At 46.5% G+C, this 25,536-nt stretch overlaps 7 protein-coding genes across 7 annotated transcripts; 5 read left to right on the plus strand and 2 right to left on the minus strand.

Annotated features, from left to right (window-relative positions):
- The first annotated feature begins 673 nt into the window (after window positions 1-673).
- On the plus strand, window positions 674-2,441 carry LOC131289356 (solute carrier family 25 member 3-like). The gene is made up of 3 exons (XM_058318592.1): window positions 674-1,033; window positions 1,678-2,018; window positions 2,096-2,441. Exons 1-3 carry the CDS (start codon window positions 674-676, stop codon window positions 2,439-2,441), a joined length of 1,047 nt encoding a protein of 348 aa, XP_058174575.1.
- A 648-nt stretch (window positions 2,442-3,089) lies between these two features.
- On the minus strand, window positions 3,090-4,112 carry LOC131288159 (uncharacterized). The gene is made up of 4 exons (XM_058317272.1): window positions 3,948-4,112; window positions 3,488-3,882; window positions 3,269-3,422; window positions 3,090-3,196 (listed from the first exon to the last, which is right to left on the minus strand). The coding sequence occupies exons 1-4, from the start codon at window positions 4,084-4,086 to the stop codon at window positions 3,090-3,092; spliced, it is 795 nt and encodes a 264-aa protein (XP_058173255.1). The 5' UTR covers window positions 4,087-4,112.
- Window positions 4,113-4,385: 273 nt separating this feature from the next.
- On the minus strand, window positions 4,386-5,685 carry LOC131289196 (sorbitol dehydrogenase-like). The gene is made up of 3 exons (XM_058318405.1): window positions 5,567-5,685; window positions 4,689-5,499; window positions 4,386-4,614 (listed from the first exon to the last, which is right to left on the minus strand). The coding sequence occupies exons 1-3, from the start codon at window positions 5,658-5,660 to the stop codon at window positions 4,437-4,439; spliced, it is 1,083 nt and encodes a 360-aa protein (XP_058174388.1). The 5' UTR covers window positions 5,661-5,685; the 3' UTR covers window positions 4,386-4,436.
- Window positions 5,686-6,915: 1,230 nt separating this feature from the next.
- Window positions 6,916-8,078, plus strand: LOC131288196 (sorbitol dehydrogenase-like). Its single transcript, XM_058317308.1, has 2 exons — window positions 6,916-6,978; window positions 7,059-8,078. Exons 1-2 carry the CDS (start codon window positions 6,916-6,918, stop codon window positions 8,076-8,078), a joined length of 1,083 nt encoding a protein of 360 aa, XP_058173291.1.
- Window positions 8,079-9,326: 1,248 nt separating this feature from the next.
- Window positions 9,327-10,559, plus strand: LOC131287490 (sorbitol dehydrogenase-like). Its single transcript, XM_058316543.1, has 2 exons — window positions 9,327-10,280; window positions 10,354-10,559. Exons 1-2 carry the CDS (start codon window positions 9,370-9,372, stop codon window positions 10,535-10,537), a joined length of 1,095 nt encoding a protein of 364 aa, XP_058172526.1. The 5' UTR covers window positions 9,327-9,369; the 3' UTR covers window positions 10,538-10,559.
- A 356-nt stretch (window positions 10,560-10,915) lies between these two features.
- On the plus strand, window positions 10,916-12,081 carry LOC131288354 (sorbitol dehydrogenase-like). The gene is made up of 2 exons (XM_058317478.1): window positions 10,916-11,823; window positions 11,898-12,081. The coding sequence occupies exons 1-2, from the start codon at window positions 10,916-10,918 to the stop codon at window positions 12,079-12,081; spliced, it is 1,092 nt and encodes a 363-aa protein (XP_058173461.1).
- Window positions 12,082-13,122: 1,041 nt separating this feature from the next.
- On the plus strand, window positions 13,123-15,492 carry LOC131284196 (pineapple eye protein-like). Its single transcript, XM_058313050.1, has 3 exons — window positions 13,123-13,236; window positions 13,302-15,368; window positions 15,448-15,492. Exons 1-3 carry the CDS (start codon window positions 13,135-13,137, stop codon window positions 15,490-15,492), a joined length of 2,214 nt encoding a protein of 737 aa, XP_058169033.1. The 5' UTR covers window positions 13,123-13,134.
- The last annotated feature ends 10,044 nt before the right edge of the window (window positions 15,493-25,536 follow it).

Raw genomic sequence — 25,536 nt, forward strand, 5'->3', positions numbered from 1 at the left:
GTAAAGTTTTCAGTCGGTCTGTTCTTGAACTTGGAAAACCCATAGGTTTGGTGGTCTTTAGTTTCCCTTTCTTGCTGCCACCTGCCTTGAGTAGCTCATTTCTCGTCGTCTGGTTGGTGATAGCGAAAGTTTTTATCTTTGGCATCAGTCAATCGACTCGCGTTCTCTGCACACACAAAATATAGCGCAACAGCATGCTCTTTGGTTTCGGTTGTTCGATCCTTCGTACAAGTCAAGTTGGCATTGCTTTCCGATGCGCTCGCGTGTGTTACGGCAATGGAGGGGGTTACATTTTTAACTATTTTTACAAACACTGAGAGGAGGCGGGTTAGATAAACGAAATGAAAAAGAAATAAGGAGGTCATTATGCAACATTGAACCTTGAGCACGCTTTAAACCACCTTTACTAGTGTGTATTTAGTCTTTTTGGTGACTGAATGAAACGGTAGTGGAATTGTTTATCCTTCTTCCTCCACACGCTCCACTGGGTGTTACTTGTGCCACACGTGTGTCACGCGGTTTGATGACGAGGTGGCAAAAGGATAGCAAATAGCCTTACATAATTGGTATGGCGGAGATTGAAATTGACCATTATGTTCTTCTTCCTTTGTTTAGAACAGCGAGCAGCCCATCGATCGAATCCGGTTCCGAAGAGGAATAACTAGCCGACACCATGTTTTCCGCACTGATTGACGCCGCTCGCAACTCGCCCTTCAAAACTCCCTTCACCAAGGCACAGTGCGACAGTGGTGCCATCGCTCCGGTGCAGGGACGCAGCATTGCGGCCGCCTCAACCGACGAGGTTGAGTTCGGTTCGACCAAGTTCTTCCTGCTGTGCGGTCTCGGAGGTATCATCTCTTGCGGCTCCACGCACACCTTCGTCGTGCCGCTCGATCTGGTCAAGTGTCGCCTGCAGGTCGACCAGGCCAAGTACAAGAACGTGTTCCATGGATTCAAGTTGACGCTGGCCGAGGACGGTGCCCGTGGTCTGGCGAAGGGATGGGCCCCAACGTTCTTCGGATACTCGGCACAGGTAAGGTAATCGAAGCACGATGTGATCAATTTTCAACGTGACAAAGCTAGATGGTTGCCATAGCTTTTATATTCATGGTGCTAATGCATTCGGTACACACGTACAATGGCGCGTCACACAGTTGTGCTTTTGTAAACTAAGTGTGAACTTGCGATGACATTCTGATTTGCGAATGCGTTTCCACTAGTGTTGTGCTTAATGAATCTTTTGGCGAGATTCATTCATATGAATCTTTCACCTATGATTCATTCAGATGGATTCATGAATCTTTGCGGATTCGAATCTTCAAAGCTTAATGAATCTTTCGAAACCTTAATGAATCTTCATGAATCTTTCACGGATCTGTCACGAATCTCCCCGATTCTTTCATAGACGTGGACAATGCAACCAAAAAAAAAAAAAAAAAAAAAGGGGTCCCTCAGCCCATTTTTGGCTGGTGACTTTTCATTAGTTGGTGTGTCTTTAGGATTCATGAATCTCTCGACGAAAGATTCATGAATCCCTTATAAGGCAGAGATTCATTCAGATTCATGAATCTGAATCAGATTTACACAACTCTAGTTTCCACCTTATCGTTGATAACATCCGCAGTATTTACACTCCTCTCGGACTCATGAACTTTTCCATATGCTTGTCTATTGTAGGGTGCCTTCAAGTTCGGCCTGTACGAAGTGTTCAAGGTGCAGTACGCCAACATGCTGGGTGAGGAAAATGCCTACCTCTACCGTACCTGGCTGTACCTGGGTGCTTCGGCATCGGCTGAATTCTTCGCCGATATGGCTCTGTCGCCGTTCGAGGCCGCCAAGGTCAAGATCCAGACCATGCCCGGCTTCGCTAGCACGATGCGTGAAGCTATGCCCAAGATGATGGGTGAGGAGGGTATCATGGCGTTCTACAAGGGTCTCGTGCCACTGTGGTGCCGTCAAATCCCATACACCATGATGAAGTTTGCCTGCTTCGAAAAGACTGTTGAGCTGCTCTATGCGTAAGTGGTCACATAGCGAGTGAGCCATTTTTAGTTGCTTTATTGTTGGTTCTACGGATATTTTCCTTCATTTCCAGCTACGTCGTCCCGAAACCACGAGAACAATGCTCGAAGGGTGAGCAGCTGCTGGTTACATTCGCCGCCGGTTACATTGCCGGTGTGTTCTGTGCCATCGTTTCGCATCCGGCTGATGTGGTCGTGTCGAAGCTGAACCAGGCCAAGGGATCGTCCGCCTTCGACGTTGCCAAGCAGCTCGGATTCATGGGAATGTGGAACGGTCTGATGCCGCGTATCATTATGATCGGTACTCTGACTGCCCTGCAGTGGTTCATCTACGACGGTGTGAAGGTCGCCCTCTCCATTCCCCGCCCGCCCCCACCAGAGATGCCGGAGTCGCTCAAAAAGAAGCTGGGAGTGCAGTAAACCAAAACTACCGATACCAGAGACTCCCTCCCTAACTCTTCTTTCACCGTATCTTCCCTCTGTATCCATCTGTACTATCTTCTGTTGAGGATTTCTTCTTTCTGTAGTGCAAGTTGTTATTGAAAAATTCAGTCCATTTAGCAAATTGTTCCGAGGACAACAGTTACTGCAATGTAACGAACGACTTTAGAGCTACATCCAATGCTAATAATTTTAAGAGCGATTGCGAAACACTGGACATGTCGACCATCGCTTCGGGCATGCTTCCGGATGCCTATGTTTTGGCAGTAAGGTGAAGCCTAAAATTGAAACAAGCCTTGCGATGGTCGTAGTTTTGGCATCGACATTTTTTTCTCAGTATTTCAGAATCTTTTATACTCAATTCTGCACCGATGGTTGCAAAGAGTATTTTTCACTGTCATCGATCGCACAATGTTCGGGATACGAGAAATCCAAAGAAAATACACACCAAAGCGTTAAAATAAATCAGAAAAAATAACTAGACGTAAAAGAAGTACCAAATTTATATGCGGAAGTTTTGATTTGATCTTCAAAATATCCGAATAACTAGATTTTTAGTAAAATTCATGAGAGACAGGAGCTAGCTGGTAATGACGACGAGCTGGCTGAGCTTAATTTATTGCTGTCTTACTTTTTGTTTTTGTTAGGTCGCATTCGATTTTGAGTTTTGGTAACAATATTTTTTAATTTGTTGTTGTAATCGTTAATCGTAGAATATTCGTTCTTCCAGATGTCTGCAAATATCAAGGCATTTTGTAGGTACATTTAGTTTTCTTAGTAAGATACATGAATGTACAAACGCTTACCGTATAACAACTGGTTAAATATGTAGAACGATAGCATTGATTCTTTTGTAGTGCTGTAGCCAAGCTCGTTGATCAGTGATTCCGAAATGAAGTCCTTGAGAACAAGCTCCAAATTCCTGTTGTGTTTCTGCACTGTGGCACTGATGAAATTCACCTGTAAGATAGTTTAAATTAATGTCGTACAGTAAGCAAAAGCGATAGCTACTCTGGTCAACCTACAAAGGATACGAAAGATTCCTGATCACTCATGATTGACTCCTCCAGCTCCTTCAGCTCCTCGATTCGGTTGATGGGAAACTCGACCAGCTTCAGCTCGTCCTGCTCGATGAATTCCCCGATAAGCTCACTGTCCGAGTCCAGTTCCAGTTTCAGTTCCAGTCCATCGTCCCCAGTGCTTCCAACCACGACTCCGCTGGACGATGAGGGCAAATTGGCAAGACTTTGCTGCTGGTTTATCGCGGATGAGAGTGCTTCGGCTTGTTGATTTAGGTGAATAATATTTTCCAACTTTTTCTCTATATCGTCCAATCGGGCGATGATGGATTTTAGGGTAGCAGAGTCGTAGGTAGTGCTGTGGGGATCAGCAAACGTTTTGTGTATCTTTTGAATGACGGCTAAACGATTAAAGAAAATTCGATTATTTGTAAGAGATTCTTCGGAGCGGCGTAGATGGACTTACAAATGTCGTCCTCATCTTCCTCGATGTCGACCTCATCGATGCTGGCGTTCGTGCGGAACTTTTTCACCTCTATTCTAATATCATCCGATATGTTGAAGCTTCTGATGGTGGTTGAAATATTGGATTGTACCACATTCATTTTATTCTCCGTTCGTTAGCAACCAAAAAATGTTGTGCTTCGATTTGTAAACACATTTGTGAACAACATGTCACTTTTTTAGTGCCTAATGGTGCTGTAAGTGGTAAACACTTTGACAGCTATCATTCAAATTACAAATGTTTGTTCAATGCACACATTTGCTTTATCGTTTCGTGCCTATTAGAGAATAATATAAAAATTTGAGTTGTGGAGGATGACCTCTTATTCCTTATGCAATAAATAACAACCATCATATCCATAATCAACCATAGCTACGAATCTTTTACAATAATGAAATGTTGAATCTTGTTTATTGATCGCATTATTTTATTCATTACACTGTATCTGATCTATTTCGGGTTGTTCTTATCCTTTGGTTGGACATGAATCATTACCTTAATTGCCCCACCGAGCCCGTGACGCGTAGTGTTGAATGCTTCAGCCGTCTCCTCGATATTAAAATGGTGGGTGATAAGTCGCTTCACGTCGATCTTCCCGCTTGATACCAGGCTCAGTGCAATCGGGTAGCTAAGTTGAAATGAAGCAATTCAGTATCTTTTTTCTTTGCTTTTTAGTATGTAAGTTAATTTTAAATTACTTACTCATTGCAGTAGCGGAACACACCCCTTATATCGACCTCGCGGGCAAGCGCATTTATCAGTGGTACTTTCACCTCTGGGGCGCCCATGCCGACCAGGACACCTACACCACCGGATTTTGTGGACAAAATCGCCAGCCTAGCCGTGGCTTCTGCTCCACTACAATCGATCGTTTTGTCCGGTGCGCCACCCATACGATCGTGGATTAGCTTAACCAAATCCTCTTCTGATACACCCTTCGGAATCACTATCGTTTCATCGGCACCCAATTCCTTCGCCACATCTAGACGATTTTGGAGCAAATCGGTAACCACTACCTTCCCTGCACCCATCGATTTCGCTACAATCAGCGTCACCAAACCGATCGGTCCGGCACCAAGAATCAACACTTTCGAGCCAAGTCCGACGTCAGCACGCCGGCATGCATGGACACCGACCGACAGTGGTTCCAGCAGAGCACCCTCTTCCATCGTCACGTGATCTGGCAGTTTGTAACAGAAATCGGCCGGGTGTGCGAAATACCGGGTGAGATTGCCATCGTACGGTGGTGTCGCACAGAAAATCATATCCTGGCAGAGGTTGTACGATCCTCCCTTGCAGTACTCACACACTCGGCAACCATATCCGGGCTCGATCGCAACACGATCACCTACTTTGAGGGTTTTCACTTTGGCACCCACCTTCGATACGATGCCTGACGCTTCATGGCCGATGACCATTGGTTTCTTTACGATAAAATCACCGATTCTTCCTTTCACCAGATAGTGTACATCCGAGCCACAAATTCCCACGCTGTCCATTTCCAGCAGTACCTCTACATGTATGAAATAATTTGTTAATTTTAAACAATAGTTAATTCTTGCGGCAAGCATCTATCATACCATCATCTTTCGGAACAGGAATCGGACGCTGCTCCAGTCGAAGATCCTCGATACCGTACAGAACGGCGGTTAGATTGTCGGATTTGCTAGCCATCTTATGCTGCTTTTAAACGAATGCTGCTAACGATCGCTTTCACACTTGCTCTCGTTCTTGCCGCCACCAGTTATGAAACGCTACTGCTAGCAGTATGCTTGGAACCGTCTAACTTTATCTATAGCAGCTCTGTTTGAGTTAAAAGTTTTTATTGCTGCCAGTTTCAATGTTTGCCCGTTGTCGTAGCCGTGTGGTATGGGTGAGTTTGTCCTGATAGTGAACCAGCCCCAGCAGTTATCGATAGCTTTTCAACTCAACTCCGATGGACCTGTAGGAGGAGAAAGCTTTACTGTCAATAGAAGAATAACATACATTTTCCACGATGCCATATGGGGGACCATGAAGCGTAAATCGAGATCAAACGAACTGTAGAACACATGCGAGACATTCGTTTGACCTTGCCTTTTCATTGGGCATCAATGTGGTTTCAAGGCTCGAAGCAGCGATAAGCGGTGACTTCACAGTTTGCTCATTCGATTTGTTGTTTATTTTCTCTTACTAAACTGGTTTGTTCAAGTAGTATGGTGAGATATTTACGCTTACTCTGCGAAATTGTACAAATACGTTTTATGTTGTTATTATTAGATGCACCATCGAAGACGTGCTGTTTTGGGGTTGATCGACTATAGACTGTTGTGTTTGTTTACACAACTTTAAGGATCAGCTGTTTTACGTGGAAGTGCCTAGTGAGCTAAGCGCGAGTAAAATGTACCGTTTTTTTAAATATAAAAAAGAACATACATTTCATCAATAGCGTTCGGTTTCGGTATTTTATAGGAGAAAATGTGTTTTTCTTTTGCAAAAACTGATAATTGTCAGCCTTTTACATTTTAAGTTTATAAACATTAAAAGTAGACACAACACGTTTCGTCAACCGTCACACGTGTTTATTTGAATCATATTTTATGGTTATGATCGCGACGAGAAAAGACTTGAAAGAAACGTCTCCCACAAAAGAGCTAGAATGTGAACCCAATCCCCTTTGATTACCATTTCACGTGACCCGCCAGCATTGGCCTGCTGCTATTGACCAGAAGCTTTACGTAAATTGATGGCTATGATGATCGATTGCACTAATGTGCAAGCTGCAGCTTGCCTCTAGCTTGGAAGCCTCTGGTAGACGTTTATACATAAACTGCTGCAAAACTATCGTCCAATGTTAGTCGAAGACCGAGCGAACGTTCGAGTGCTAAACAAGAGTGCGCGGGTATCTGCGATCGCATCTTGAATCTGATAAAGTTGTTCATTCTTAGCGATGGCTCAGCGAAAATTGAAAAACCTTGCTGGTGTGGTACACGGGGTAGAGGATTTTCGAGTGGTAAGCGGACAGTGCACCGTGGAGCGCTGTTTTTCTTTTATTCAAATGGTACCTCTGTCTGGGTTTTCTTCGATTTCTAGGAGGAAATTCCCATCCCCAAACCCCAAGACCATGAGGTCCTGCTGGAGATGGATTGCGTTGGAATTTGTGGTTCCGACGTGCACTACATCACGCATGGTGGATTCGGTGATTACAAGCTAAAGGAACCGCTCGTACTCGGCCATGAGTCATCCGGTGTGGTGGTGGATGTTGGTCGAAACGTGAAGGCACTCAAGGTGGGCGATCGGGTAGCAATAGAACCGGCGATCGGTTGCCGTACCTGCCGGTATTGTAAGGCCGGCCGGTACAATCTCTGTCCGGAAGGAGCCTATTGCGCCACGACGTCCCATGGAAACCTGTGCAACTACTACACCCATGCTGCCGATTGCTGCTTCAAGCTGCCACCGCATGTCTCGATGGAAGAGGGCGCTCTACTGGAACCGTTGGCAGTCGCGGTACACTGTTGCCGGCGGGCCGGAGTACGGCTGGGCAATACGGTGCTCGTGCTAGGGGCCGGACCAATCGGTTTGGCTACGATGATGGTCGCCAAAGCGATGGGTGCGGCGAGGATATGTGTGATCGATCTCATGGAAAGCAAACTACAGCTGGCAAAAAGTCTTGGGGCCGATGCAACACTTGCCGTCAGCGGACATGACGCCCAGGAGGAGATCGTTAAGAGGATACATGTGCTACTTGGTGACGCACCGGATATCAGCATCGAGTGTACCGGGGCGGAAGTGTGTGTTCAGCTCGGTATAGCTGCCACCGTAGCCGGTGGTGTACTGACGCTGGTAGGCATTGGGGCCATCCACCAGCGCATCCCATTGACGACGGCTCTGGTTCGGGAGATAGACATTCGTACTGCCTTCCGGTACGCGAACTGTTACCCAGCGGCCCTGGCAATGGTTGCCAATGGGACCATTGATGCCCGCAAGCTAATAACCCATCATTACGAGCTGAAAGACTCGGTGCAAGCGTTCAAAACGTCCCGATACGGATTGGACGGCGCCATCAAGGTGATGATCCATTGTCAGCCGATGAACAAAAACAATCCACAGTAAAAGATTTAAGAAAATTGTTAATCCATTGGTGGAGGGTATGCATTCAATTGCCTCAATTGTAAAACGACACGTGACATTAATAAACGCGTGCTTCCGCATCACGTGGCAGTGGTGTTCGTTATTCGTTGTAGGAACGTTGCTGCTGCACTTGCTGGACGTCCTGCTTGACATTGGCCTATCGCAGCATTCCCCCATAAAAATCTCAAATACCTATGGCAATTGCGTCACATTGATCGTTTGTTATTGGTCAGCTTTACGGTAAAGTGACGATCTGTTTGTTTTTATTTCTTAAACAGATTAGCATCAATGAAGAATCATGGGGGTGGCATTTAAATAGCATCGTGTTGTATCTCGTATCGCAATAAACAAACCTTATCTAGCGACACACTCAGTTCCAGGCGTCCTCCAATTAACGGCACACGGCACCAACAACAGTCGGTTGACCCGGTCACCATCTTTCGCGAGACGTTGTCGGGATGTTCGATTATGCTCTGTTCCAATACCCATACCGGAGGCTTGACTTTCCATTGCTGTTTGGTCAATTCGTCAATCTCGCTGGGGGGGTGCTGTCGATAGGAATTGTGGATGGAGCGAACTTTTATGGGAAAGTAGATTAGATAACCTTTCAAACGGAACGAAGGTATATGGGGCCAGGCGATTGCCGGTTGGTGGCTGGATGTTGTTATGTCACAGGAGCTGCAAGAAGTGAGTTATAAAGTTTACCAACACAGCGGAGAAAATATATATTTGACCCTATGACACGGTCGATGGAAGCGCATTCGTTATTTGAGTAATAAAGATTTGAAAGCAAAATCTACCGCATACACTAATAAATGATAACTACAACCTATCCGCAAGCGATAATTATTGGCGAACTTTTGTCGTCGGTTATTTTTACACTCCTTACTTTCCTGTAGGTACCTACAAACAATCCTTGCATAAGGAGGTTCGTTACGTGCGCAAACCTACCCACATCTGTATCTGGGCCTTCTCTATCAATATCAACAAACGCCTTATATTGGAACTCGCGTCTAAACTGCTACTTTAATTAAGATTGCGATGACATTGGCAAACATTGGTGAGGAGCATCCCGTAGAACGGGGAGACCTTACCAATACTGTTCGAATGACCTCTGACATCGGCAGGATTGAGTGGAAGAAAGTTTGGAATATGGCACCCTCCCGGGAGCGTATAAAAGATTGCAACCAGCACCATTAATGCGACAGACTGGAACAACCGTTTGGTGCTAACCCTCGCTCAGATATTGTGCGAACGAAATAGAGTTTGTAAAATGGCTCCCACTCAGAAGAATATGGCCGCCGTTTGCTACGGGCAAAACGATCTCCGGCTGGTGCCAATCGCGATGCCGGAACCTGCCTTCAACGAGGTCGTTCTGGAGGTCGATAGCTGTGGTATTTGTGGTACGGATGTGCATTTCTTGAAGGAGGGTGGCTTTGGTGACCAGAAGCTTATCCGCCCGCTCGTATTGGGCCACGAGTCGGCCGGTGTAGTACGCAAAGTCGGCAGCTCGGTGACGCACCTCAAGGTGGGCGATCGTGTGGCCATCGAACCGGCAGCAGGGTGCCGAACGTGCGATCTGTGTAAGGCGGGCAAGTACAACGTCTGCCTGACCGGGAAACATTGCCCGACGAAGAATCACGATGGCAACTGCTCGAACTTCTTTTCCCACTATGCGGATTGCTGCTTCAAGTTGCCTGATCACGTTACGATGGAGGAAGGTGCCCTGTTGGAACCGTTGGCCGTCGGAGTGTACGCCGGTCGGCAGGCAGACATTCGGCTCGGCAGCCGAGTGGTAATCTTTGGTGCCGGTCCGATTGGTCTTATTTCGTTGATCGTGGCCAGAGCGATGGGCGCCACCAAGACGGTTGTGTTGGATCTGGCAAAAGCGTCGAAGCGGCTTGAGGCGGCTAAAAAACTAGGAGCGACCGCAATCATTCCTATTGGCGCCGCGGACAAGGAGGAAACTATTGTGCAGCGTATCCAAGAAGCGTTGGGCGGACCAGCTGATAGGGTTCTGGAGTGTACCGGATCCCAACCGGGAATGCGCATTTCTATCAAAGCGACACGTAACGCCGGCAAAGTGTGCCTAGTCGGGTTGGGTAACGAAGAAGTCCAGCTTCCTATGGTGGATGCGATTTCACGCGAAATTCAAATCATTACCGTTATGCGGTACAATCACGAGTAAGTGCATCCGTTAGAATATTTAGTTTAATTTTATGTTACTCATGTGATTCAAACGAATTTTACCTTTCAGTTATCCGGCTGCACTGGAAATTGTTTCAAGCGGATACGTCGATGTGAAACCATTGGTTTCCCATCACTTCGCTCTGGAAGACGTTAATGAAGCATTCCGTGTGGCAGCCTCCGGTGAAGGTTTTAAGGTGATGGTACATCTGACCCCAAGGGACAGCAACAACCCCAAAAAGTTTGTGAACTAAATATAAATTTTCCGATCATATGATGTCTGCAAAAATATAATAAAAGCTACATAATTTACAAAGTCATTGCTTATTCATTACCGATCAGTGTACCATGATAAAAACGTATCGGTGACGTTATCTACTGACTTTGACCAACTAATCCCAACCGCTGCCCGCTATGTGGCGCCTATCAGCGGCTTGGTAGTATACGAATGGTTCACTTTATCGCGATGTGTACTTTTCGATTCGTTTTCACGGTTTCGCATACACGGAAGCATCACTTTCGCAAGTTGTCTGAGCCCGTCTCTATATAAAATCGCAGTGTACCACGGCGCTGCCAGTTAGTTTGCTTTGATTAGTCCTTTGTGTATGAGAAAGAGAGTTCGTTTGAGCACGATGGCACCGAATCAAAATCTGGCCGCAACCGTTTATGGTCCGAACGATCTACGCTTGGAGGAGCGTCCCATACCGGAGCCCGCTTTCAACGAGGTTGTGGTCGAGGTCGATAGCTGTGGAATCTGTGGAACGGATATTCATTTCCTCAAGGACGGTGGTTTCGGCGCACAGCGACTAATCAAACCGATCGTTCTCGGGCACGAGTCGGCCGGCGTTGTGCGTAAAGTGGGCAGCTCGGTAACACATCTGAAGGTGGGCGACCGTGTAGCCATCGAACCGGCGGCCGGATGCCGAACGTGCGATCTGTGCAAAGTTGGCAAGTACAACATCTGTTTGGATGGAAAACACTGTACCACGCAGAAGCATGATGGCAACTGCTCTAACTACTATGCACAGTACGCCGACTGCTGCTTCAAGCTGCCGGACCACGTTTCCATGGAGGAGGGAGCCCTGCTGGAACCGTTGGCTGTTGCAGTGTACGCCGGTCGGCGTGCCCAGATAGCGCTGGGACATAAGGTGGTAATCTTCGGAGCCGGTCCGATTGGACTTGTGTGCCTCATTGCGGCCAAGGCAATAGGCGCCACGCGGACGGTTATTCTCGATCTTGAGCATGCGAAGCACCGGCTCGATGTGGCCAAAAAGTTAGGTGTGACTGATGTGATCGGGATTCGCAAGGAAGACACCGAGGAACAGCTGGTACAGAAGATTCACGATATTCTTGGTGGGCCTGCCGATCGCGTACTGGAGTGCTCAGGGTCGCAACCGGGAATGCGAATCTCCATCAAGGCAACTAGAAACGCTGGACGTATCTGCCTGGTAGGACTAGGCAACAAGGATGTCCAGTTACCGATGGTGGATGCGATTTCGCGGGAGATCGAAATCACCACAGCTATGCGCTACAATCACGAGTAAGTGGCTGCTGCTTCTAACCATTGGTTATAACGGGTTAATTGATCGTTTATCATCTTGTTGCTTCTTCTAGCTATCCGGCAGCGCTGGAAATCGTCGCAAGTGGGTATGTGAACGTGAAACCCCTTGTATCCCATCATTTTGATCTGAAGGATGTCCACGAAGCATTCCGCGTAGCTTCACAAGGAGAAGGTATCAAGATTATGATCCATCTTGTTCCGCGAGACACAAATAATCCGATCAAGTTTACTAACTGAAATGGAAAACAATAAAACAGTATCTCATTGGGTTTCAAATTACACTTTTTGTATGTTTTTATGACACCCCATCAATACACGAATGTGTTAATTTTCGTTATATTCAAATGACACTGACTATACAGCTATTGATCGGCCCATAATAAAGAAATCGTATGGTAACATTAGGTGAAATCGCATACGGATTTGTTTATTAAACTATCGTTTAATTTGACGACTAGCGTTCATTTTCGAAGAATTGGATGCATTTGTCAATCTTTTTCATCCAAATAAATGATCGTTATAATCAGTACAAACGATCGTTTCTTCTCCAGGCTAAATTCCAATACAATTCCTAGGTCTATGAAAATGGGCGATCGTTTATTTTAAACCATGGTTAAAATTAAACAAATCCGTATAAGATACCAAGCTTGGTACTACCTTCTTCTTCTTCTTCTTCTCCTTGGCGTAACGACCTCTTGGTCATGCCTGCCCGTTAAGGGCTTACGAGACTTGTTTCCCTGTTGTACGTGGATAGTCAGACCTCTCGTACAGGGGAGGGTCCAGTCTCGGTTGGGATTCGAACCCACGCCGTCGAGGTGGTGAGCCCCGGCGCTTGGTACCACCTAGGTGGTATTATTTTGAAAAATAAACAAATGTAACGGTTTTATGGCACATGTATAAACCTTGCGTGTAGGTTGGTTGCTCTCTACATGTCAGTGCATCGCTGGTTGCTTTTCGTTTCTAAAGGGTTTGTTTATTTTCTCTCTGCAAGTGGCGTACAGTTGAATACTGTTGAATTTATAGAAAATATCCTGCTCGAAATATATTTAAGCTTTTCTATTGAAGAATATGTGAATAATTTAGCCAGAAAGTTCATTTTTGCCGTGTAAAGGATTGCAATTTCATTCAAGATCTTTCCATTACATTGTCAATAACAGTTTTCAAGCCGCTATTGTAAACTGTCAAACAAATTGCCGCCTTCAAAAAGCAAAGCCAAGAGCGGAGTGGTTTGGAGAAACCAGATTAAGCTAAACATAGAATATTTGTACTAGAATATAGTGTTTTTAAGGAATGACTAAAACCTGCTTTCTTTGCAAAAGCAGCGAAGACGATGAGCTGCTGTATGGAAAATTCTACACGAAGTATAGGATCTCGGTCCATTATTACTGCTTAGTGAGTAAACTCCCATAGGTGCTGCGCTTGCTGCGGTAAACACTTATTCTGTTTTTACCTTGTAGCTCCTGTCGTCCAATTTGGTACAGAACGGTGTGAACGATGAGGTTGGCATATTCGGTTTTCTCGAGGCGGACATACGGAAAGAAAACCAGAGGACGAAATCATGTCGCTGCTACATCTGCAAAGGAATGCACGCAAACATTTTCTGTTGCGCGAAAAAGTGCCTGCGCACATTCCACACTGTATGTGGCATCAAGAATCGGTGCCTGGCGCACTTTACAGACACGTTCCAGTCCTGGTGCTCGGTACACGTACCGTTAAGGGCCGACCGCGACCCGCACTCCGCCGAGGAACCGTGTGCAATATGCTACGAAGAGATGGGACTGTACGATCGAATTACGTCCATACGTGCACCCTGCTGCAAAAACGGTTGGTTCCACCAGCAGTGTGTGGCACGATTTGCCCAAACGGCAGGGTACTTTTTCAAGTGTCCCTTGTGCAATAATGTTGACACTTTTACCCAAGAGATACCTTTGCGCGGCGTTTACGTACCTGAACGTGATGCTGCCTGGGAGTTAGAACCCAACGCGTTCCAGGATCAGTTGGTACGTCCGTCCGCATGTGATGCGGAGAAATGCCGATGTAAAAATGGACGAGAAACGGACAATCGAAAGTGGAACCTTCTCATCTGTGGATCTTGTGGAGCCACCTGTCGGCACCGGAAGTGTATGGAGTCCACGGGGTCACATACGTACGTGTGTCAGTCTTGCAGACCGATCACGGGGGAAGTTGTATCCCGACTAACCGTAGATGATCAAGATGATGAAAGTGACGCTGAAGACAGCGAAGATGATCAGAACGAAGCATCATCTACAATTTCCTCTTCTTCATCCTCTGATGATGTTAAGCAAGATAGGGCAGTGCGCAAGGATGCATCACACGGTTCCGAAGAGTCTGGTTGTCATTGTTCCGGCAGTGACGAATCCATCGTTAATGTCCGCCGAACGAAACGCACCCGACTCGCCATTCAATCGGAATCGTCAGATAGTGATCAGTCCGATACGAGCTCGATTGTTATGAGACGCTCTTTGATGCGGAACACAGGCAAGCGTGTACGGCGTATAATTTCCGAGGAAAGTGAGGCTACGAGTGACAAAGAGGATAGTGATGTAGCAACTACAATGCTATCGGAAGAGGACGCAATAAACGGTGCACCAAGTATGTCGAACGTTGAAAAGTCCGCTGTTGGACAATTGGACGAAAATTCGAACACATCCGGTACATCTTCCCTCAGCGTTGGACGTACACATACGATACGTTCGATGAGTGCATCAGCTCGAACCCTGCTCGATTCATCGAATGAATCTGACAATGATGAAAAATGCAAGGAGCAATCGCGTGATCGTAGAAAAAAGTCGAAGCCATCTTTGTTGGAATGTTCAACGGTTGATGAGAAATCCTTGCCAACTATGTCGGAAGATAGAGTCAAGTGCAGGGAACAACCAAAACGAACTTGGAGTTCGGTGGACGATGACTGCACGGACTCTACTGATGACATTCTACTAATCAAGCGACGGCGTGTCACAAATTTGTCTAGCTCATCCGAAGAGAATACAGACCCTATGGAACGTTTGGGCGAAAAAATGCGTTTAACAGAGATTCTGCATACATCGCCCGAATCAACTAAAAATGAGTTGAACTCTTCAAACGAAGAAAACATTCACCCGTATGGGGACGAAGAAATTAAAAAACACTCGAACCATACCACACCACCACCACCAGCTCTCGGGCACGGTTTTGATAAATCGAAGGAGAAAGCTTCAGGCAAATGCCGGGGGCAACAGTCGATACTTAAATTTTTCACCAATTCTCCACGGAACACTCCGCAAAAATTAACATCCTCTGACACTGATTCGCCCATGTCGTGTTCCTCTAGCGTCCTATCGAGACAAAGCGATGACACCAACAAGGATGCAGCAAGTAGCAAACAAGCAAAGGTAGAAGGTTCGAAATCGCTTACAGAAAGCGAAAAGAAATCCTCCAGACGCTCAAAAGAAGCTGATGCAGCTGAAAGATCTAATGGTTCGAGGAAAGCATCTCGGCGAAAGCGGAAACAACTCGCGGTCAAGGTATAGTCAGACTCAGGCTCCTTGTTTTGTTGCATTATTATTAATTTTTTATTTTATGTTTTTTTTTGTCATTTTTTAGGAACAGGGACAGGCAAACTTGCTACACTTTTTTAACCGGTGTTAGATGTATTAACAATAATGTATAGTATATTTGAGTTAAAAAGCAATGTAAGTTAATTGTTTTTTTCTTCGTACCTTTGCGAAGAATAAATATAATTTAACGTAGAGCCTAAATAGATAAGATTTCTTTTACATGATTTATACATTTTTGAACCATTTTGGAAGCTTTGCACATTTTGTATCAATTTTGAGTGTTTCTATTATTTCGTGCTCTCTCTCCTCCAGCATGAAAGTTTTGCAGTGGTTTTTTAACCTTTCCTTTAATCGTTTTCATACGTAAAAATAAAACAAAAGCGTGTCAAACCATGTCTTGGAAGTGTGTTCTTATCTTTAGCCGTTGAGTAGTTCTACAAGAAAACGATGAAAATCTAGCTAAAAATAGTGTTTATGGATGGGTGGATGGTCTGGGATGGTTCCATTTTACCGTGCAAACAGCAAGCCAAATAATTTGTCACAAATCAAAACAATATTTGATGGAGCAAATTAAAACGGTTCAAACTGTTTTCACTAGTTGACCGGCTTGTTGGTTTGGTTTAACAGCTAACGGAGTAATCTTCGAAAGCGTTTTTGAGACGAAATGTGCTTTTTTGGTTGAGCTTTCGATCTCTCAAGCTTTCCGACATAGAATTACTTCGTTATCACTTGACGCTGATAAGTTGTACGTTAATCGGAAAGTTGGTAAGCATTTCACCTTCTCGCGGAGTTTGGAGAGAAACTGGAGTAATCATCTCCGCGTGTGGAAGTGCTACAAAGCAGGGCGAAGGTGGCGAAAGTGAAACGGCAACAGCAAACACGCAGCTCCATGATCTAGTTAGATGCGGGGGTCGCGGGGGGACACAACTGCGCTGCGGATGATGCGCTGTCAGCTTCGCTCGCTCTCGTGATCGCGAATACGCCGAAAAGGGAGGGGACGATCGCGATCCATGATCAGTCCGCTCGCGACGGTCGCACCATCTCCGATCCACTACATCCGTGGTAGGCGCGCGCGCTTCTTTGGTTCCCTCAACTCTCATCTCGCGTGCAATCCGAGCCCATCGCGTCCCTGCCGGCGCGCGGAGACCACTCGAACTGGCTCGTGTGCGATTGACTGCGATCAGTTCAGCTTTTATCATCGTCGCCGTCGGTTGGCGTTGTTGTCGTTGGTGGGTCACCCCGCGAGAAGTACGAAACCGCATTGCAGTGTGTGCACTGTGTGTTGTTAGCGATCGCGTTGGATCGGTGTGTTGTAGCGTTTCGCGTTTGTCTTTGCCGCTACTGTGTGTGCGCGGGGTTATCGCACCGCCTGATAAGAGCAGCTATCAACTTCCGGATCCACGGTACGCGGCGGCGCGAGATCTTTCCGCTCCGATAGCGCTGGAACCGGCCGGAGCCGCACGCAGGAAGCACGTCAGGGCGCCGCGGATTAGAGACTTACCCTGGCGCGGGGTTTTGTGGGTTGACCATCGATCGTTTCGTGTGTGCATTTTTGTTGTTGTTTTGCCCGTCGCGTCGCCGTGGATGCTGTGCGCATTCGTGTGCGCGACCCCAGCCGGGTGCAATAGCGGTGCGAACGGTGTGCTGGCAGTGTGCGTTGGTTTGCAGAACATTTATAGAAACTCCAACGGGGAGCCCCAACAGTGGCCAGTGGAGAACGTCCCTGCGTTGACAGCTGACAGAAGAAGTGGCGCTGCGCTGTGCGTTGTTGTTGATGCTGTTGCTGCTGCGTTTCGTTACGTTCATCGGCCCCGCGCGCGGGGTGGAGTAGCGCACGAGCGAACGAGTGTGTTGTAACCTAGGCGACGGATAGAAGAGTATATTGTGTTCAGCTTTTCTTCGAGGGGTGGCGGTGTCTTGCTCATCGTAGCAGGCCCATCGACCCAGGTTGGTGTTTGCGGTGGTGTTTGTGCCGCGGGCTCGCGTTTCCGAGCGGGCAGCGATGATCGGAGGAAGTGATCGGTCCACCGTTGTTGGCCCTTGGCTTCACACGATTGGGTGCATCTAGCAACGAAAGTGTGCTACCGTTGCTGCAGCCACCGGTAGTGTTAGGGTAGCACGGGGAAAACGGAAAAGTAAACGAAAAAAACGCCACCAACCAGAAAACAATTTCTCGCTTTCACTCGCGTAGAACGAAAAGCAGAACGGGTTTTCTAATTTTCTTCGTCGTCGCGACGTCGTAGGGCAGAGAATAAAGTAAGAAGAATATAAAACCAGGCCGATTGATTAAAAGTGCGATCCAAGCTGTGAGTTTGTGCGTTTGTGCGTATGTGTGTGTGTGTGTGTGTGTGGGAAAGTGGGAAAGGGAAACACGTTAACGTGTTATCAGCGTCTGCTTATCGCGTGCTCTAGCGGCAATCGTGGATCGCAGGGCTGTTGACAGGGCGGCTGCACCGTTACCGCTACGTGTTGCGGGTCGGTGAGGCGCAGCGGAAACAATAGCTGGAGGAAGGGCTGGTCCGTGTCTTACCCCATCCCTCCTCACATCCTGCATGTCGGCATCGTCGCGGGGCGAGCGGTTCAGATTTTCTGTCAGTAAAGTGTGTTGTTCTGCAAAGTCACGGACGGATCAGCGGCGGGAACTTGCACCGGCCGTAACCGGACCCGATCCTCCTGTCGTATAGAACGAGCCTGCTTCAATCGAACGATACAGTGAGAGGGAAAGAGAAGTAAAGCGAAAGAGAGAGAGAGACAGCATCGTCTGTGAGGCGCGAAGAAAAAGGAACCAAAACACCGCGAGGTAAGTATGCAAAAGTTAACTTTAAGCGAGACTGGAAGAAACACGATCTAGAAGAAAATTTTGTAGGTTGACGCTGCGAAAAGAACACCCCATTCCATGTTGTGTGTGTGTGAGGTTTGAGAAGGAACGAGACACGGCGGGTAAAAAAAGAGAGCGGGACAGAGAAATGCACTCTGGCCAGAGTAGAATGCAGCACTGCAACGGCAAGGTCGTTGTCGTCGCCGTCGTCGTGTTTGTGTCGATCGACTAATGCAACGCTCCCTGAGAAGCATTTCGAGATTGATGAAATGCATGGTTGACTAGATCGAACCTATCATCTGGGCTGGCGCCTTTCGTCCGTCCGGCTGCACTGCTGCACTGGCGGTGTTTATTTAACACATTTGCGAACACGTATACTCGCCCAGTGGATGGGTGGCGAATGCAATTAGGGAATAGTAGGATTTATCAAAAGCCACTCGCTGCATGGAACCGGTTCGATCTAGCTGCTCTCGCGGTAGCTTTCTTTTTCGCTCCGCCTCACATGCTCGAATGATTTTGATAAGAGTTTTAAATAAAAAAAAAACACGCATCGAGGTTTAGTAAACAAACTGCATTTTTTGCCAAATTACGTTAATTGGGTATAGTGTAAAGAGTTTCGGGAAATCAGGTTAGCGTAAAGAAAACACGAAACATTGCGTAACAATCAATGTTGAGGAAAAAATGAAAAAAAAAAAAATTAAGTTTGAATTCTCAGGTTTTATAACATAAATAAAAACAGTACATAATGGTAAAGAAATGTAAGGTAGTTATAAAAAAGTACGATAAATGGGATATGCGTTGTTGAGACACAAAGATTGAATTTAAATTCTCCAAAATAAATATTAGATGTTGAAAAACATGTTAGCAAATCCACCCTGCACTTCGGATTCGAAAAGGATCCGTATACACGCACCTCTGGGGTGATCTTTCGAGTGCACTTCTAGTAGAAGTGCATTCACGCGATGCAGATCCCAAACATGATCGCGCTTGCGCAGATAGAAAAATAATGTTACAAAGCAACAACCATCCGATCGCCTTTTCCTAGTAGAAGCTTACCCCGGTGATGATAGTGCGTTAGAATGCGTCCTACCCTACAGTAGGGGCACTAATTTATTTTCTAATGTTTACTAAACTGTTCGGTCACATGATGCTGTACTCCGGACTCTCGAACGGTTCCCGTTTCCTTGCCATTCCGTTTCTTCCTCGAGCGAGCGACCTCTTCAAATGTACCGTGTCGTTAGAGGTTGTTGCTCGTGTTTCTTAAGTGCCTAGTTATGATACAGCACATTCTATCGCCCGCTTTTGACTCTTTCTCTCTATCTCTTCTCCTCAACGACACAGACACCCACACAACCATTCACATAGTCTTGTTTTGTATTTTTTAATATCATTCTTATACTTCTCTGCTTGTTAAATGTCCCGCATCGCCTGTTGCCTTTTTTTATCGGACAGGCTTGCGCGACTTTGGGGACACCGAGCGGAACGACGACGACGACGAAGTAGATTAACTTCGAAAAGGGGTTTGCGGGCGCAGTGTGCCGCCCGCGTTTTCTACGCCGCACGTTCCGTGGCCTAACCCAAGCAACACCGGAAGCGGTTACTTAGACGGTGACGGTTCTGGTGCGCGGCGTACGGATATTCCGATTCGGTTGTGAATGGGTGGCCTGTCGGAGGGTAGCTGGAGGGAACTGTCTTGGCACTAGAACTTCATACTGATATTTTGGTAGTATTAAAATGAGTCTATCATTCATACCAATGTATTTTTTCGAGTTTTCCATAAAGGTCTTGTTAATTTCATGGAACCGGGGTTATAAAAAAATACTTTAAAAAATCACATAAGGGTTGGGTTTTTTGTCCATTAAAAATTTTGCAAAATGCTGCTATAAATAGGCACACTGCAGTCGAATAGTTCGCACTTCCACCCTGATGGTGCTTGGCTGCTGTTTGACGGTTCTTTTTACACCGGATTGTACCCTTTGTTGTTCGATGACACGTCCAGGCTTCACCACCCTAGCCTGGCAACAGGAGGCAGTTGTGGGTTATTATTAGAAGATGCAAAACAAATCTTCAAATCAAAACAACTTCTTTTGGCCTATTTACCTGCTTCATTAGCGCTCGGTGAATTTTGGAAAAAGATCGCGGAATGATAAACGAAACGTAAAAATTTTTTTCTTGATCTATTTATTTTAAATAGTAAAAATAGTCACAGAAGGGCCTTACAGTTTAGTATTACAAGTTTGCCAGGAAAATGTACCGTCATTTTAAAATAAAAAATGGTACTTAGTAGCACTATTATTTAGAACAAGTAGGGAAGTTCCTATACACTACAATTGATTGCTATTAATCATACTTATGGTTCATTCACATATTGTTGGATTTACTTTTGAACATATTTCTATAGTTTATTTAGAATAAGTGGTAAAATTCGTACAACTACCAATATAACAAATTGCGAGAAAACTGGTTGGAAATGCTGGTGAATGCAGCTGTTCTACGATTTGTTTTCTTCAGTCGATAGCCACATGACACCGAGGAGCCATCTTCGGTTGATCACGCACAGAGTCCCTGAGAGGGTGGGGGACTTGCTTGCTTGTTAAAGAAATTGTCAAAAATATCGTTCCTTACGCGCTCGTCGACGCAATCAGGTCAATTTGTACCCTGTTGTCTGCCAGCGTCCAACGGTGCTGTGTAGGCTTCGCGACGTGTATGCTGGTATTGTACCGACAGCCAGCCCGAGCGCGATCGACGGAGGCCCCTGTTGATCAAGTCGTTCATTATCATCCCGGCCCGGCCATCTGGCTCGTCGCCGGTGCCAATTTCGTTACCACCATCCACTGAGGGTACGGGCCAGACGGCGGCGTGGCCATGTCTTATCAATCGTCTATTGAAGTTCATTTAAACGGGACCTCGGGATCTCGCAGGGTGATCCCGCCGATTTTGAGGCCCGGTTGATGGTAAACAAACAACTATAAAGTCGAAAAACTGACGCGCCTCAAGGTTACGAGGCGAAGGCGCACACAATGTCTGTGCGAGAAAGTTTTGTGGGGCCACAACCCCTCGGCGCTCGTTATACAGATAAACCGAAGGCAAAAACTGTCAAATGTGGCGAACATATTGGTGGAAAGCGCTGATGTTCTGCCTAGGGAAGCAATAAAAACGACCTTATCGCCGTTCTTGAGACGCGCATTTTGTTGTGGTGCTATTTCCACCCAGTCCAGGAGCAACATGTGACGAGCCATTCGTTTCCGACCGTCGTGCCGATACAAATTGTGAACGTATGAGATTTGGCCTTTGGGGGTTTTTACGTCTGGAAATTAACCGAAAATCCCTCTCGATAGTAATTTTTTCCCGGTGCAATTGATTCGAATTGTAAAGCACTTTTTTTACCATAAGTTAAGCCTACCTGCAACGTACGTGATCGACACATGATCGAAAGTATATATTTGCCACTCACGCAAGTAAACACCTCATAAACCAGTAGGAGCCAGTTGGCATTGATGGAATGGTGCTGTAAAAACGTACCGAAACCCCTTTTTTCTGGGTTCGCGGATTGCTTACCCCGATCATTTCCACCTCCCGTGACTCCAACTGTCACGGCGATCGAGTGAGATGTGTGGTTGAATACAAGATGCTAACATTGTGGGGGGACCGGGAAATAAATCGTATTACCTTACGTAGGGATCGGAAGCTGAAGGCTACTAGAGTGGATCGGTTTGCAAAAATTTGAGCAGGTTCCTTGAATTTGACATGCGTTACAAAAAAGGCGGAAAGATCTCAATTACTTGGGACGTGCTCACGGCCTAGCGGGAGGATACGCTACGCTAGAAATCGTGGGTTCGATCCTCGAGCCAGGCCATCCCCGGGTCCTTCAACAGATCACTGTTGAATAAATCGGAGAGAGGACAAATCTCCTCTAAAAGTTCTTACCATTTCAATCCCAAAAAAGATCTCTATCATAAGAAGTCACATTATTATTCGTTTAACTTTGTTGTAGCCGCACGCAGAGGTCGTTTCTAAACAAATTAAACCATGTTTCTATTTTTGTAATACTTCCACCTGCATCCCTTGATCGTTGGGAGAACGCCGCCCGAGGTGGCAAATGTACCGTTGCCTGGCGAGAGATCCATATGGGTTCCTTTAACGACGACCGCTGTCGGTACCGTTGGACAGTGGGATGCAACTTTGATTGACGGCCACGGACACATGTCCGAACCCATCGGGGTGGAAAAACCGAAGAGATGGGAAAAGGACGCGTGGATCCAACGGGTTGGGAAAAACTGCTCCCTGAAACAGGGATGGCTGTCCCGCTCTCCATTAGTGGCGAAAAGTTTTTCCAGTTATGTCGATTTCCCAACCGACTGTGATGCACTTCCCTCTCCCCTCCCCATCGTGATCGGAACGCAAAGATCGAACCACCTCCTTTCCTTCCCATTCCCTTCGGGTTGAACGGGTTTTCTGGAGGGCAGTTCCCTGGACTTGTACTTGTTCTGTTTGGTTTTTCTTTGCCGCATGTTCGGGCTGTTCGTGGAATTTTGCGCTCGCGGCCCACGTCGCCGACAAGTCGCGTCATCTTGGCGTTGGAATGTGGCCTGGAAGTGCCCTCCCCTTCGGGCGCTGGGTCGATCCAGCGGGCACTTGCCGGCTACCATCGTCAGGCGTATGTGTGTAGTGTATCGGTATCGACGGCGGGTATGTTTTTTTTTTTTTATCATTCCAATCAGCATCATCGATCCTTCGGGAAAGGGAGAAGTTAGTCGGTACAGCTGTTGGTACAGTTGGTTTCAAATTTTCCTAACGCGTAGTTAAAAATGTGGCATGCGATAGGTGAAATCATTATCTCAGCTCAAGCGACCCCATGCTCCCTGACCACCGGCGAAGGTTATCGGTGGCTTCTAAGGCAAATTGTTTCGAAGACCTCGGCGTTAAACCTCTCCCCAACACACGGCGAGGGTAATAAAATGCGCGATTTGCGTAGTGTACTGGCTTCGCTAGGTCGAGGGAAGGAGCACAAGCGTTCGAACGGATGGGGGAAAATAATTAAAAACTCGCACCGAGGCGATAAAAATCGTTACGCATTGTAACCGATCTCTCGTCGGATCGTCGGAGCACGTTTTTCGGCTTCGAACGCGGAAGGGAGTTTCGAACGCCCTCCGAAAGGCTGAAACACAACGGCGATCTGCGATCGGGAGGAGGAACGGGTTACGGGTTGGTTGGACAAAAAGTATCGAGGACGCGCAAACATTCCGAACCAAACAACTGCCACATCCGACAACACAGCGGGGACCGTAATAATATGGCGCGAGTGGTTAATAAAACTGTCGCCCGGGCGTCAGTCGTCCATCTTCCGTTCGCTCGGTTTCGCTCGGACTCTCGCACGTGCGTGGTACCGGTTTTTTCGTTCCGAAGGGCCACTAGAAGATACACACACACACTCACACGTACAAACCCCCTCCCATTCCCAATCGAAATCAAGTGACGAGCATTTACAATCGTGACGCTTCGCGGTGATATTGATAGCGATCCGCGCATGCTTTTCTGGGCGAGGAGAAATGACCCGCAATCCGGTTTCTGCCCGCAAACAGCCCAGGATAATGAGAGCATACCTTAGGGGAGGGAGGGAGAGAGGAGGAGGGGGCACGTACCCGGTCCAGACTCCCATCCCATCGAGATATCTTCCTCCACTCCACTGTGGCGGGTATCGGAAACGGGTTCTCTCGGTCGCGGTCGGCTACACCTTCGACTGCTGCTAAATCGTTTCGTTCCTTCATCCGTCCGCTCGTCTGAAGCCACTTGAAAAACACTGACTGCCTTACCCGAAGGTCGTTTACATGGCCTTCACATTGGCAAACACTCACACACCGCTGTGGAACGGGATGGACCTTCCGAAGGTGGCGAAGGTGTGTCCCGGAAATCTGGTTGTGAACCGGGAGATTCGAGCTATTTCTTTTGCGCCGTTTTTAGGAACCCGAGACCGTACGTCAGAGCGACAGAGTGGGAGGGAGAGGTTTCTTGCAATTCGGGTGCTCGGGAAGGAGGGGGCCACATTAGGAGTTATTCGAGAAGCTGTCGATGCTTGCTCCGTGGAGAAAGGCAGGGGCGGGTGTCCATGGCGCCAGCAGTCGTGACGCTTACCGCTGGACGTACCATTTCGACGGGGTGAATTCCTTTCCGAGAGATTTGCGCACGCTGGTACTTCGAGGCGTGTGGGCAACCTGGACCAAACTGGGATAGTTGCAGGAGGAAACAATTGGCTTTTCAAATTTCAATCATCATGTTCGAGCTTGTGAAGGTGTACTGAAGTTGCATAAGGTGGATATTCATACCAGAGGAGAACCTAGATATTGTAGTCCCACCAATTTAGGGACAAGAACCTCTTAAACCTCTCTTTGGTATTCAGGTCTGCTGTGAAGCATTTATTCGAAAATCATCTTATTGATGACAGGTGACTTGCTTTAAGTTTATCAATAGACATAAAGACTATCAGCTCCAAATTCTTCGTACCAACATAGACACAATTAAAAATGTAGTAAACAAAACCGTTACTTTCTATCGCAGAAGCTAAATAAAGTCATGAGCACAACCTGGTCCACGGTGGAAGAGGTTAACGGTAATGTCGTGCGGGGTTCGATGAGGACACAAAAGCTACAAAAAGTGTGTTTACTGAAAGCCAGAGTGAGTTTCATTCGAATTGTATTTAGATGATCGTATAAATTTGGATAGAGAAAATACACAGTTAGATCAGTCATATCCCTGTCCCTTAAAAATGTATATGTTGTCTAGGCTCTTGCTAGGATTTAGTGGTTGATACAAAGTCTTCGAGCTATGGTTATATTTCCATTTCACGATGTCTGCTTAAATGGGCTTACAGTTATAAGTGAGCTGGTTTTTAATCGGTTGGAAAGTTTGATTAATTTGTCTGTGATTATTTTCGCATTAATTCATGGGAGCTAACTGAAAATACGAATGTACAATTAATAATGGGCTGCACTTTTTGCAATGTGCCTATGTGCCATTTTATTTCGATTAAAGACACATTTTTCCCTCGCGTGATAAGCGGGTATTATAAAATTGAACTTTCACATTACGATGCTGGATTATTGGAGAAGATTGTACTTTTCCTTTCTCAGAACACTTCACTACAAAATTAACCCCGCGTCCATGGCGTCGGCTATGTTCTTAGGTTTATTATTTACATTCCCCAGGGTTCCTTTCTTTTATCCCCGGCTTCTTAAGGTTTTCATTTTCTGGACTGTGTTATTCTACCTGGCTTTAAGGTGAGATGGTTTTACGATCAAAAAACTACACCAACCTACATTG

Source organism: Anopheles ziemanni, chromosome 3 (assembly GCF_943734765.1).
Source record: "Anopheles ziemanni chromosome 3, idAnoZiCoDA_A2_x.2, whole genome shotgun sequence".
Taxonomy (NCBI): domain Eukaryota; kingdom Metazoa; phylum Arthropoda; class Insecta; order Diptera; family Culicidae; genus Anopheles; species Anopheles ziemanni.

What these genes read in the sequence shown, in the direction of transcription:
- LOC131289356 (XM_058318592.1), top strand. Translation starts at nt 674, where the DNA reads ATGTTTTCCGCACTGATTGACGCCGCTCGCAACTCGCCCTTCAAAACT. An exon ending in TCTTCGGATACTCGGCACAG is followed by an intron (nt 1,034 to 1,677) that starts GTAAGGTAATCG and finishes TGTCTATTGTAG; the next exon opens with GGTGCCTTCAAGTTCGGCCT. An exon ending in ACTGTTGAGCTGCTCTATGC is followed by an intron (nt 2,019 to 2,095) that starts GTAAGTGGTCAC and finishes CTTCATTTCCAG; the next exon opens with CTACGTCGTCCCGAAACCAC.
- LOC131288159 (XM_058317272.1), bottom strand. Translation starts at nt 4,086, where the DNA reads ATGAATGTGGTACAATCCAATATTTCAACCACCATCAGAAGCTTCAAC. An exon ending in AGGAATCTTTCGTATCCTTT is followed by an intron (nt 3,423 to 3,487) that starts GTAGGTTGACCA and finishes ACTATCTTACAG; the next exon opens with GTGAATTTCATCAGTGCCAC. An exon ending in ATTTAACCAGTTGTTATACG is followed by an intron (nt 3,197 to 3,268) that starts GTAAGCGTTTGT and finishes TGATATTTGCAG; the next exon opens with ACATCTGGAAGAACGAATAT.
- LOC131289196 (XM_058318405.1), bottom strand. Translation starts at nt 5,660, where the DNA reads ATGGCTAGCAAATCCGACAATCTAACCGCCGTTCTGTACGGTATCGAG. An exon ending in TCCTGTTCCGAAAGATGATG is followed by an intron (nt 5,500 to 5,566) that starts GTATGATAGATG and finishes TCATACATGTAG; the next exon opens with AGGTACTGCTGGAAATGGAC. An exon ending in GTGTTCCGCTACTGCAATGA is followed by an intron (nt 4,615 to 4,688) that starts GTAAGTAATTTA and finishes ATTTCAACTTAG; the next exon opens with CTACCCGATTGCACTGAGCC.
- LOC131288196 (XM_058317308.1), top strand. Translation starts at nt 6,916, where the DNA reads ATGGCTCAGCGAAAATTGAAAAACCTTGCTGGTGTGGTACACGGGGTA. An exon ending in GGGTAGAGGATTTTCGAGTG is followed by an intron (nt 6,979 to 7,058) that starts GTAAGCGGACAG and finishes TTCGATTTCTAG; the next exon opens with GAGGAAATTCCCATCCCCAA.
- LOC131287490 (XM_058316543.1), top strand. Translation starts at nt 9,370, where the DNA reads ATGGCTCCCACTCAGAAGAATATGGCCGCCGTTTGCTACGGGCAAAAC. An exon ending in GTTATGCGGTACAATCACGA is followed by an intron (nt 10,281 to 10,353) that starts GTAAGTGCATCC and finishes TTTACCTTTCAG; the next exon opens with TTATCCGGCTGCACTGGAAA.
- LOC131288354 (XM_058317478.1), top strand. Translation starts at nt 10,916, where the DNA reads ATGGCACCGAATCAAAATCTGGCCGCAACCGTTTATGGTCCGAACGAT. An exon ending in GCTATGCGCTACAATCACGA is followed by an intron (nt 11,824 to 11,897) that starts GTAAGTGGCTGC and finishes TGCTTCTTCTAG; the next exon opens with CTATCCGGCAGCGCTGGAAA.
- LOC131284196 (XM_058313050.1), top strand. Translation starts at nt 13,135, where the DNA reads ATGACTAAAACCTGCTTTCTTTGCAAAAGCAGCGAAGACGATGAGCTG. An exon ending in CGGTCCATTATTACTGCTTA is followed by an intron (nt 13,237 to 13,301) that starts GTGAGTAAACTC and finishes TTTACCTTGTAG; the next exon opens with CTCCTGTCGTCCAATTTGGT. An exon ending in GGAAACAACTCGCGGTCAAG is followed by an intron (nt 15,369 to 15,447) that starts GTATAGTCAGAC and finishes GTCATTTTTTAG; the next exon opens with GAACAGGGACAGGCAAACTT.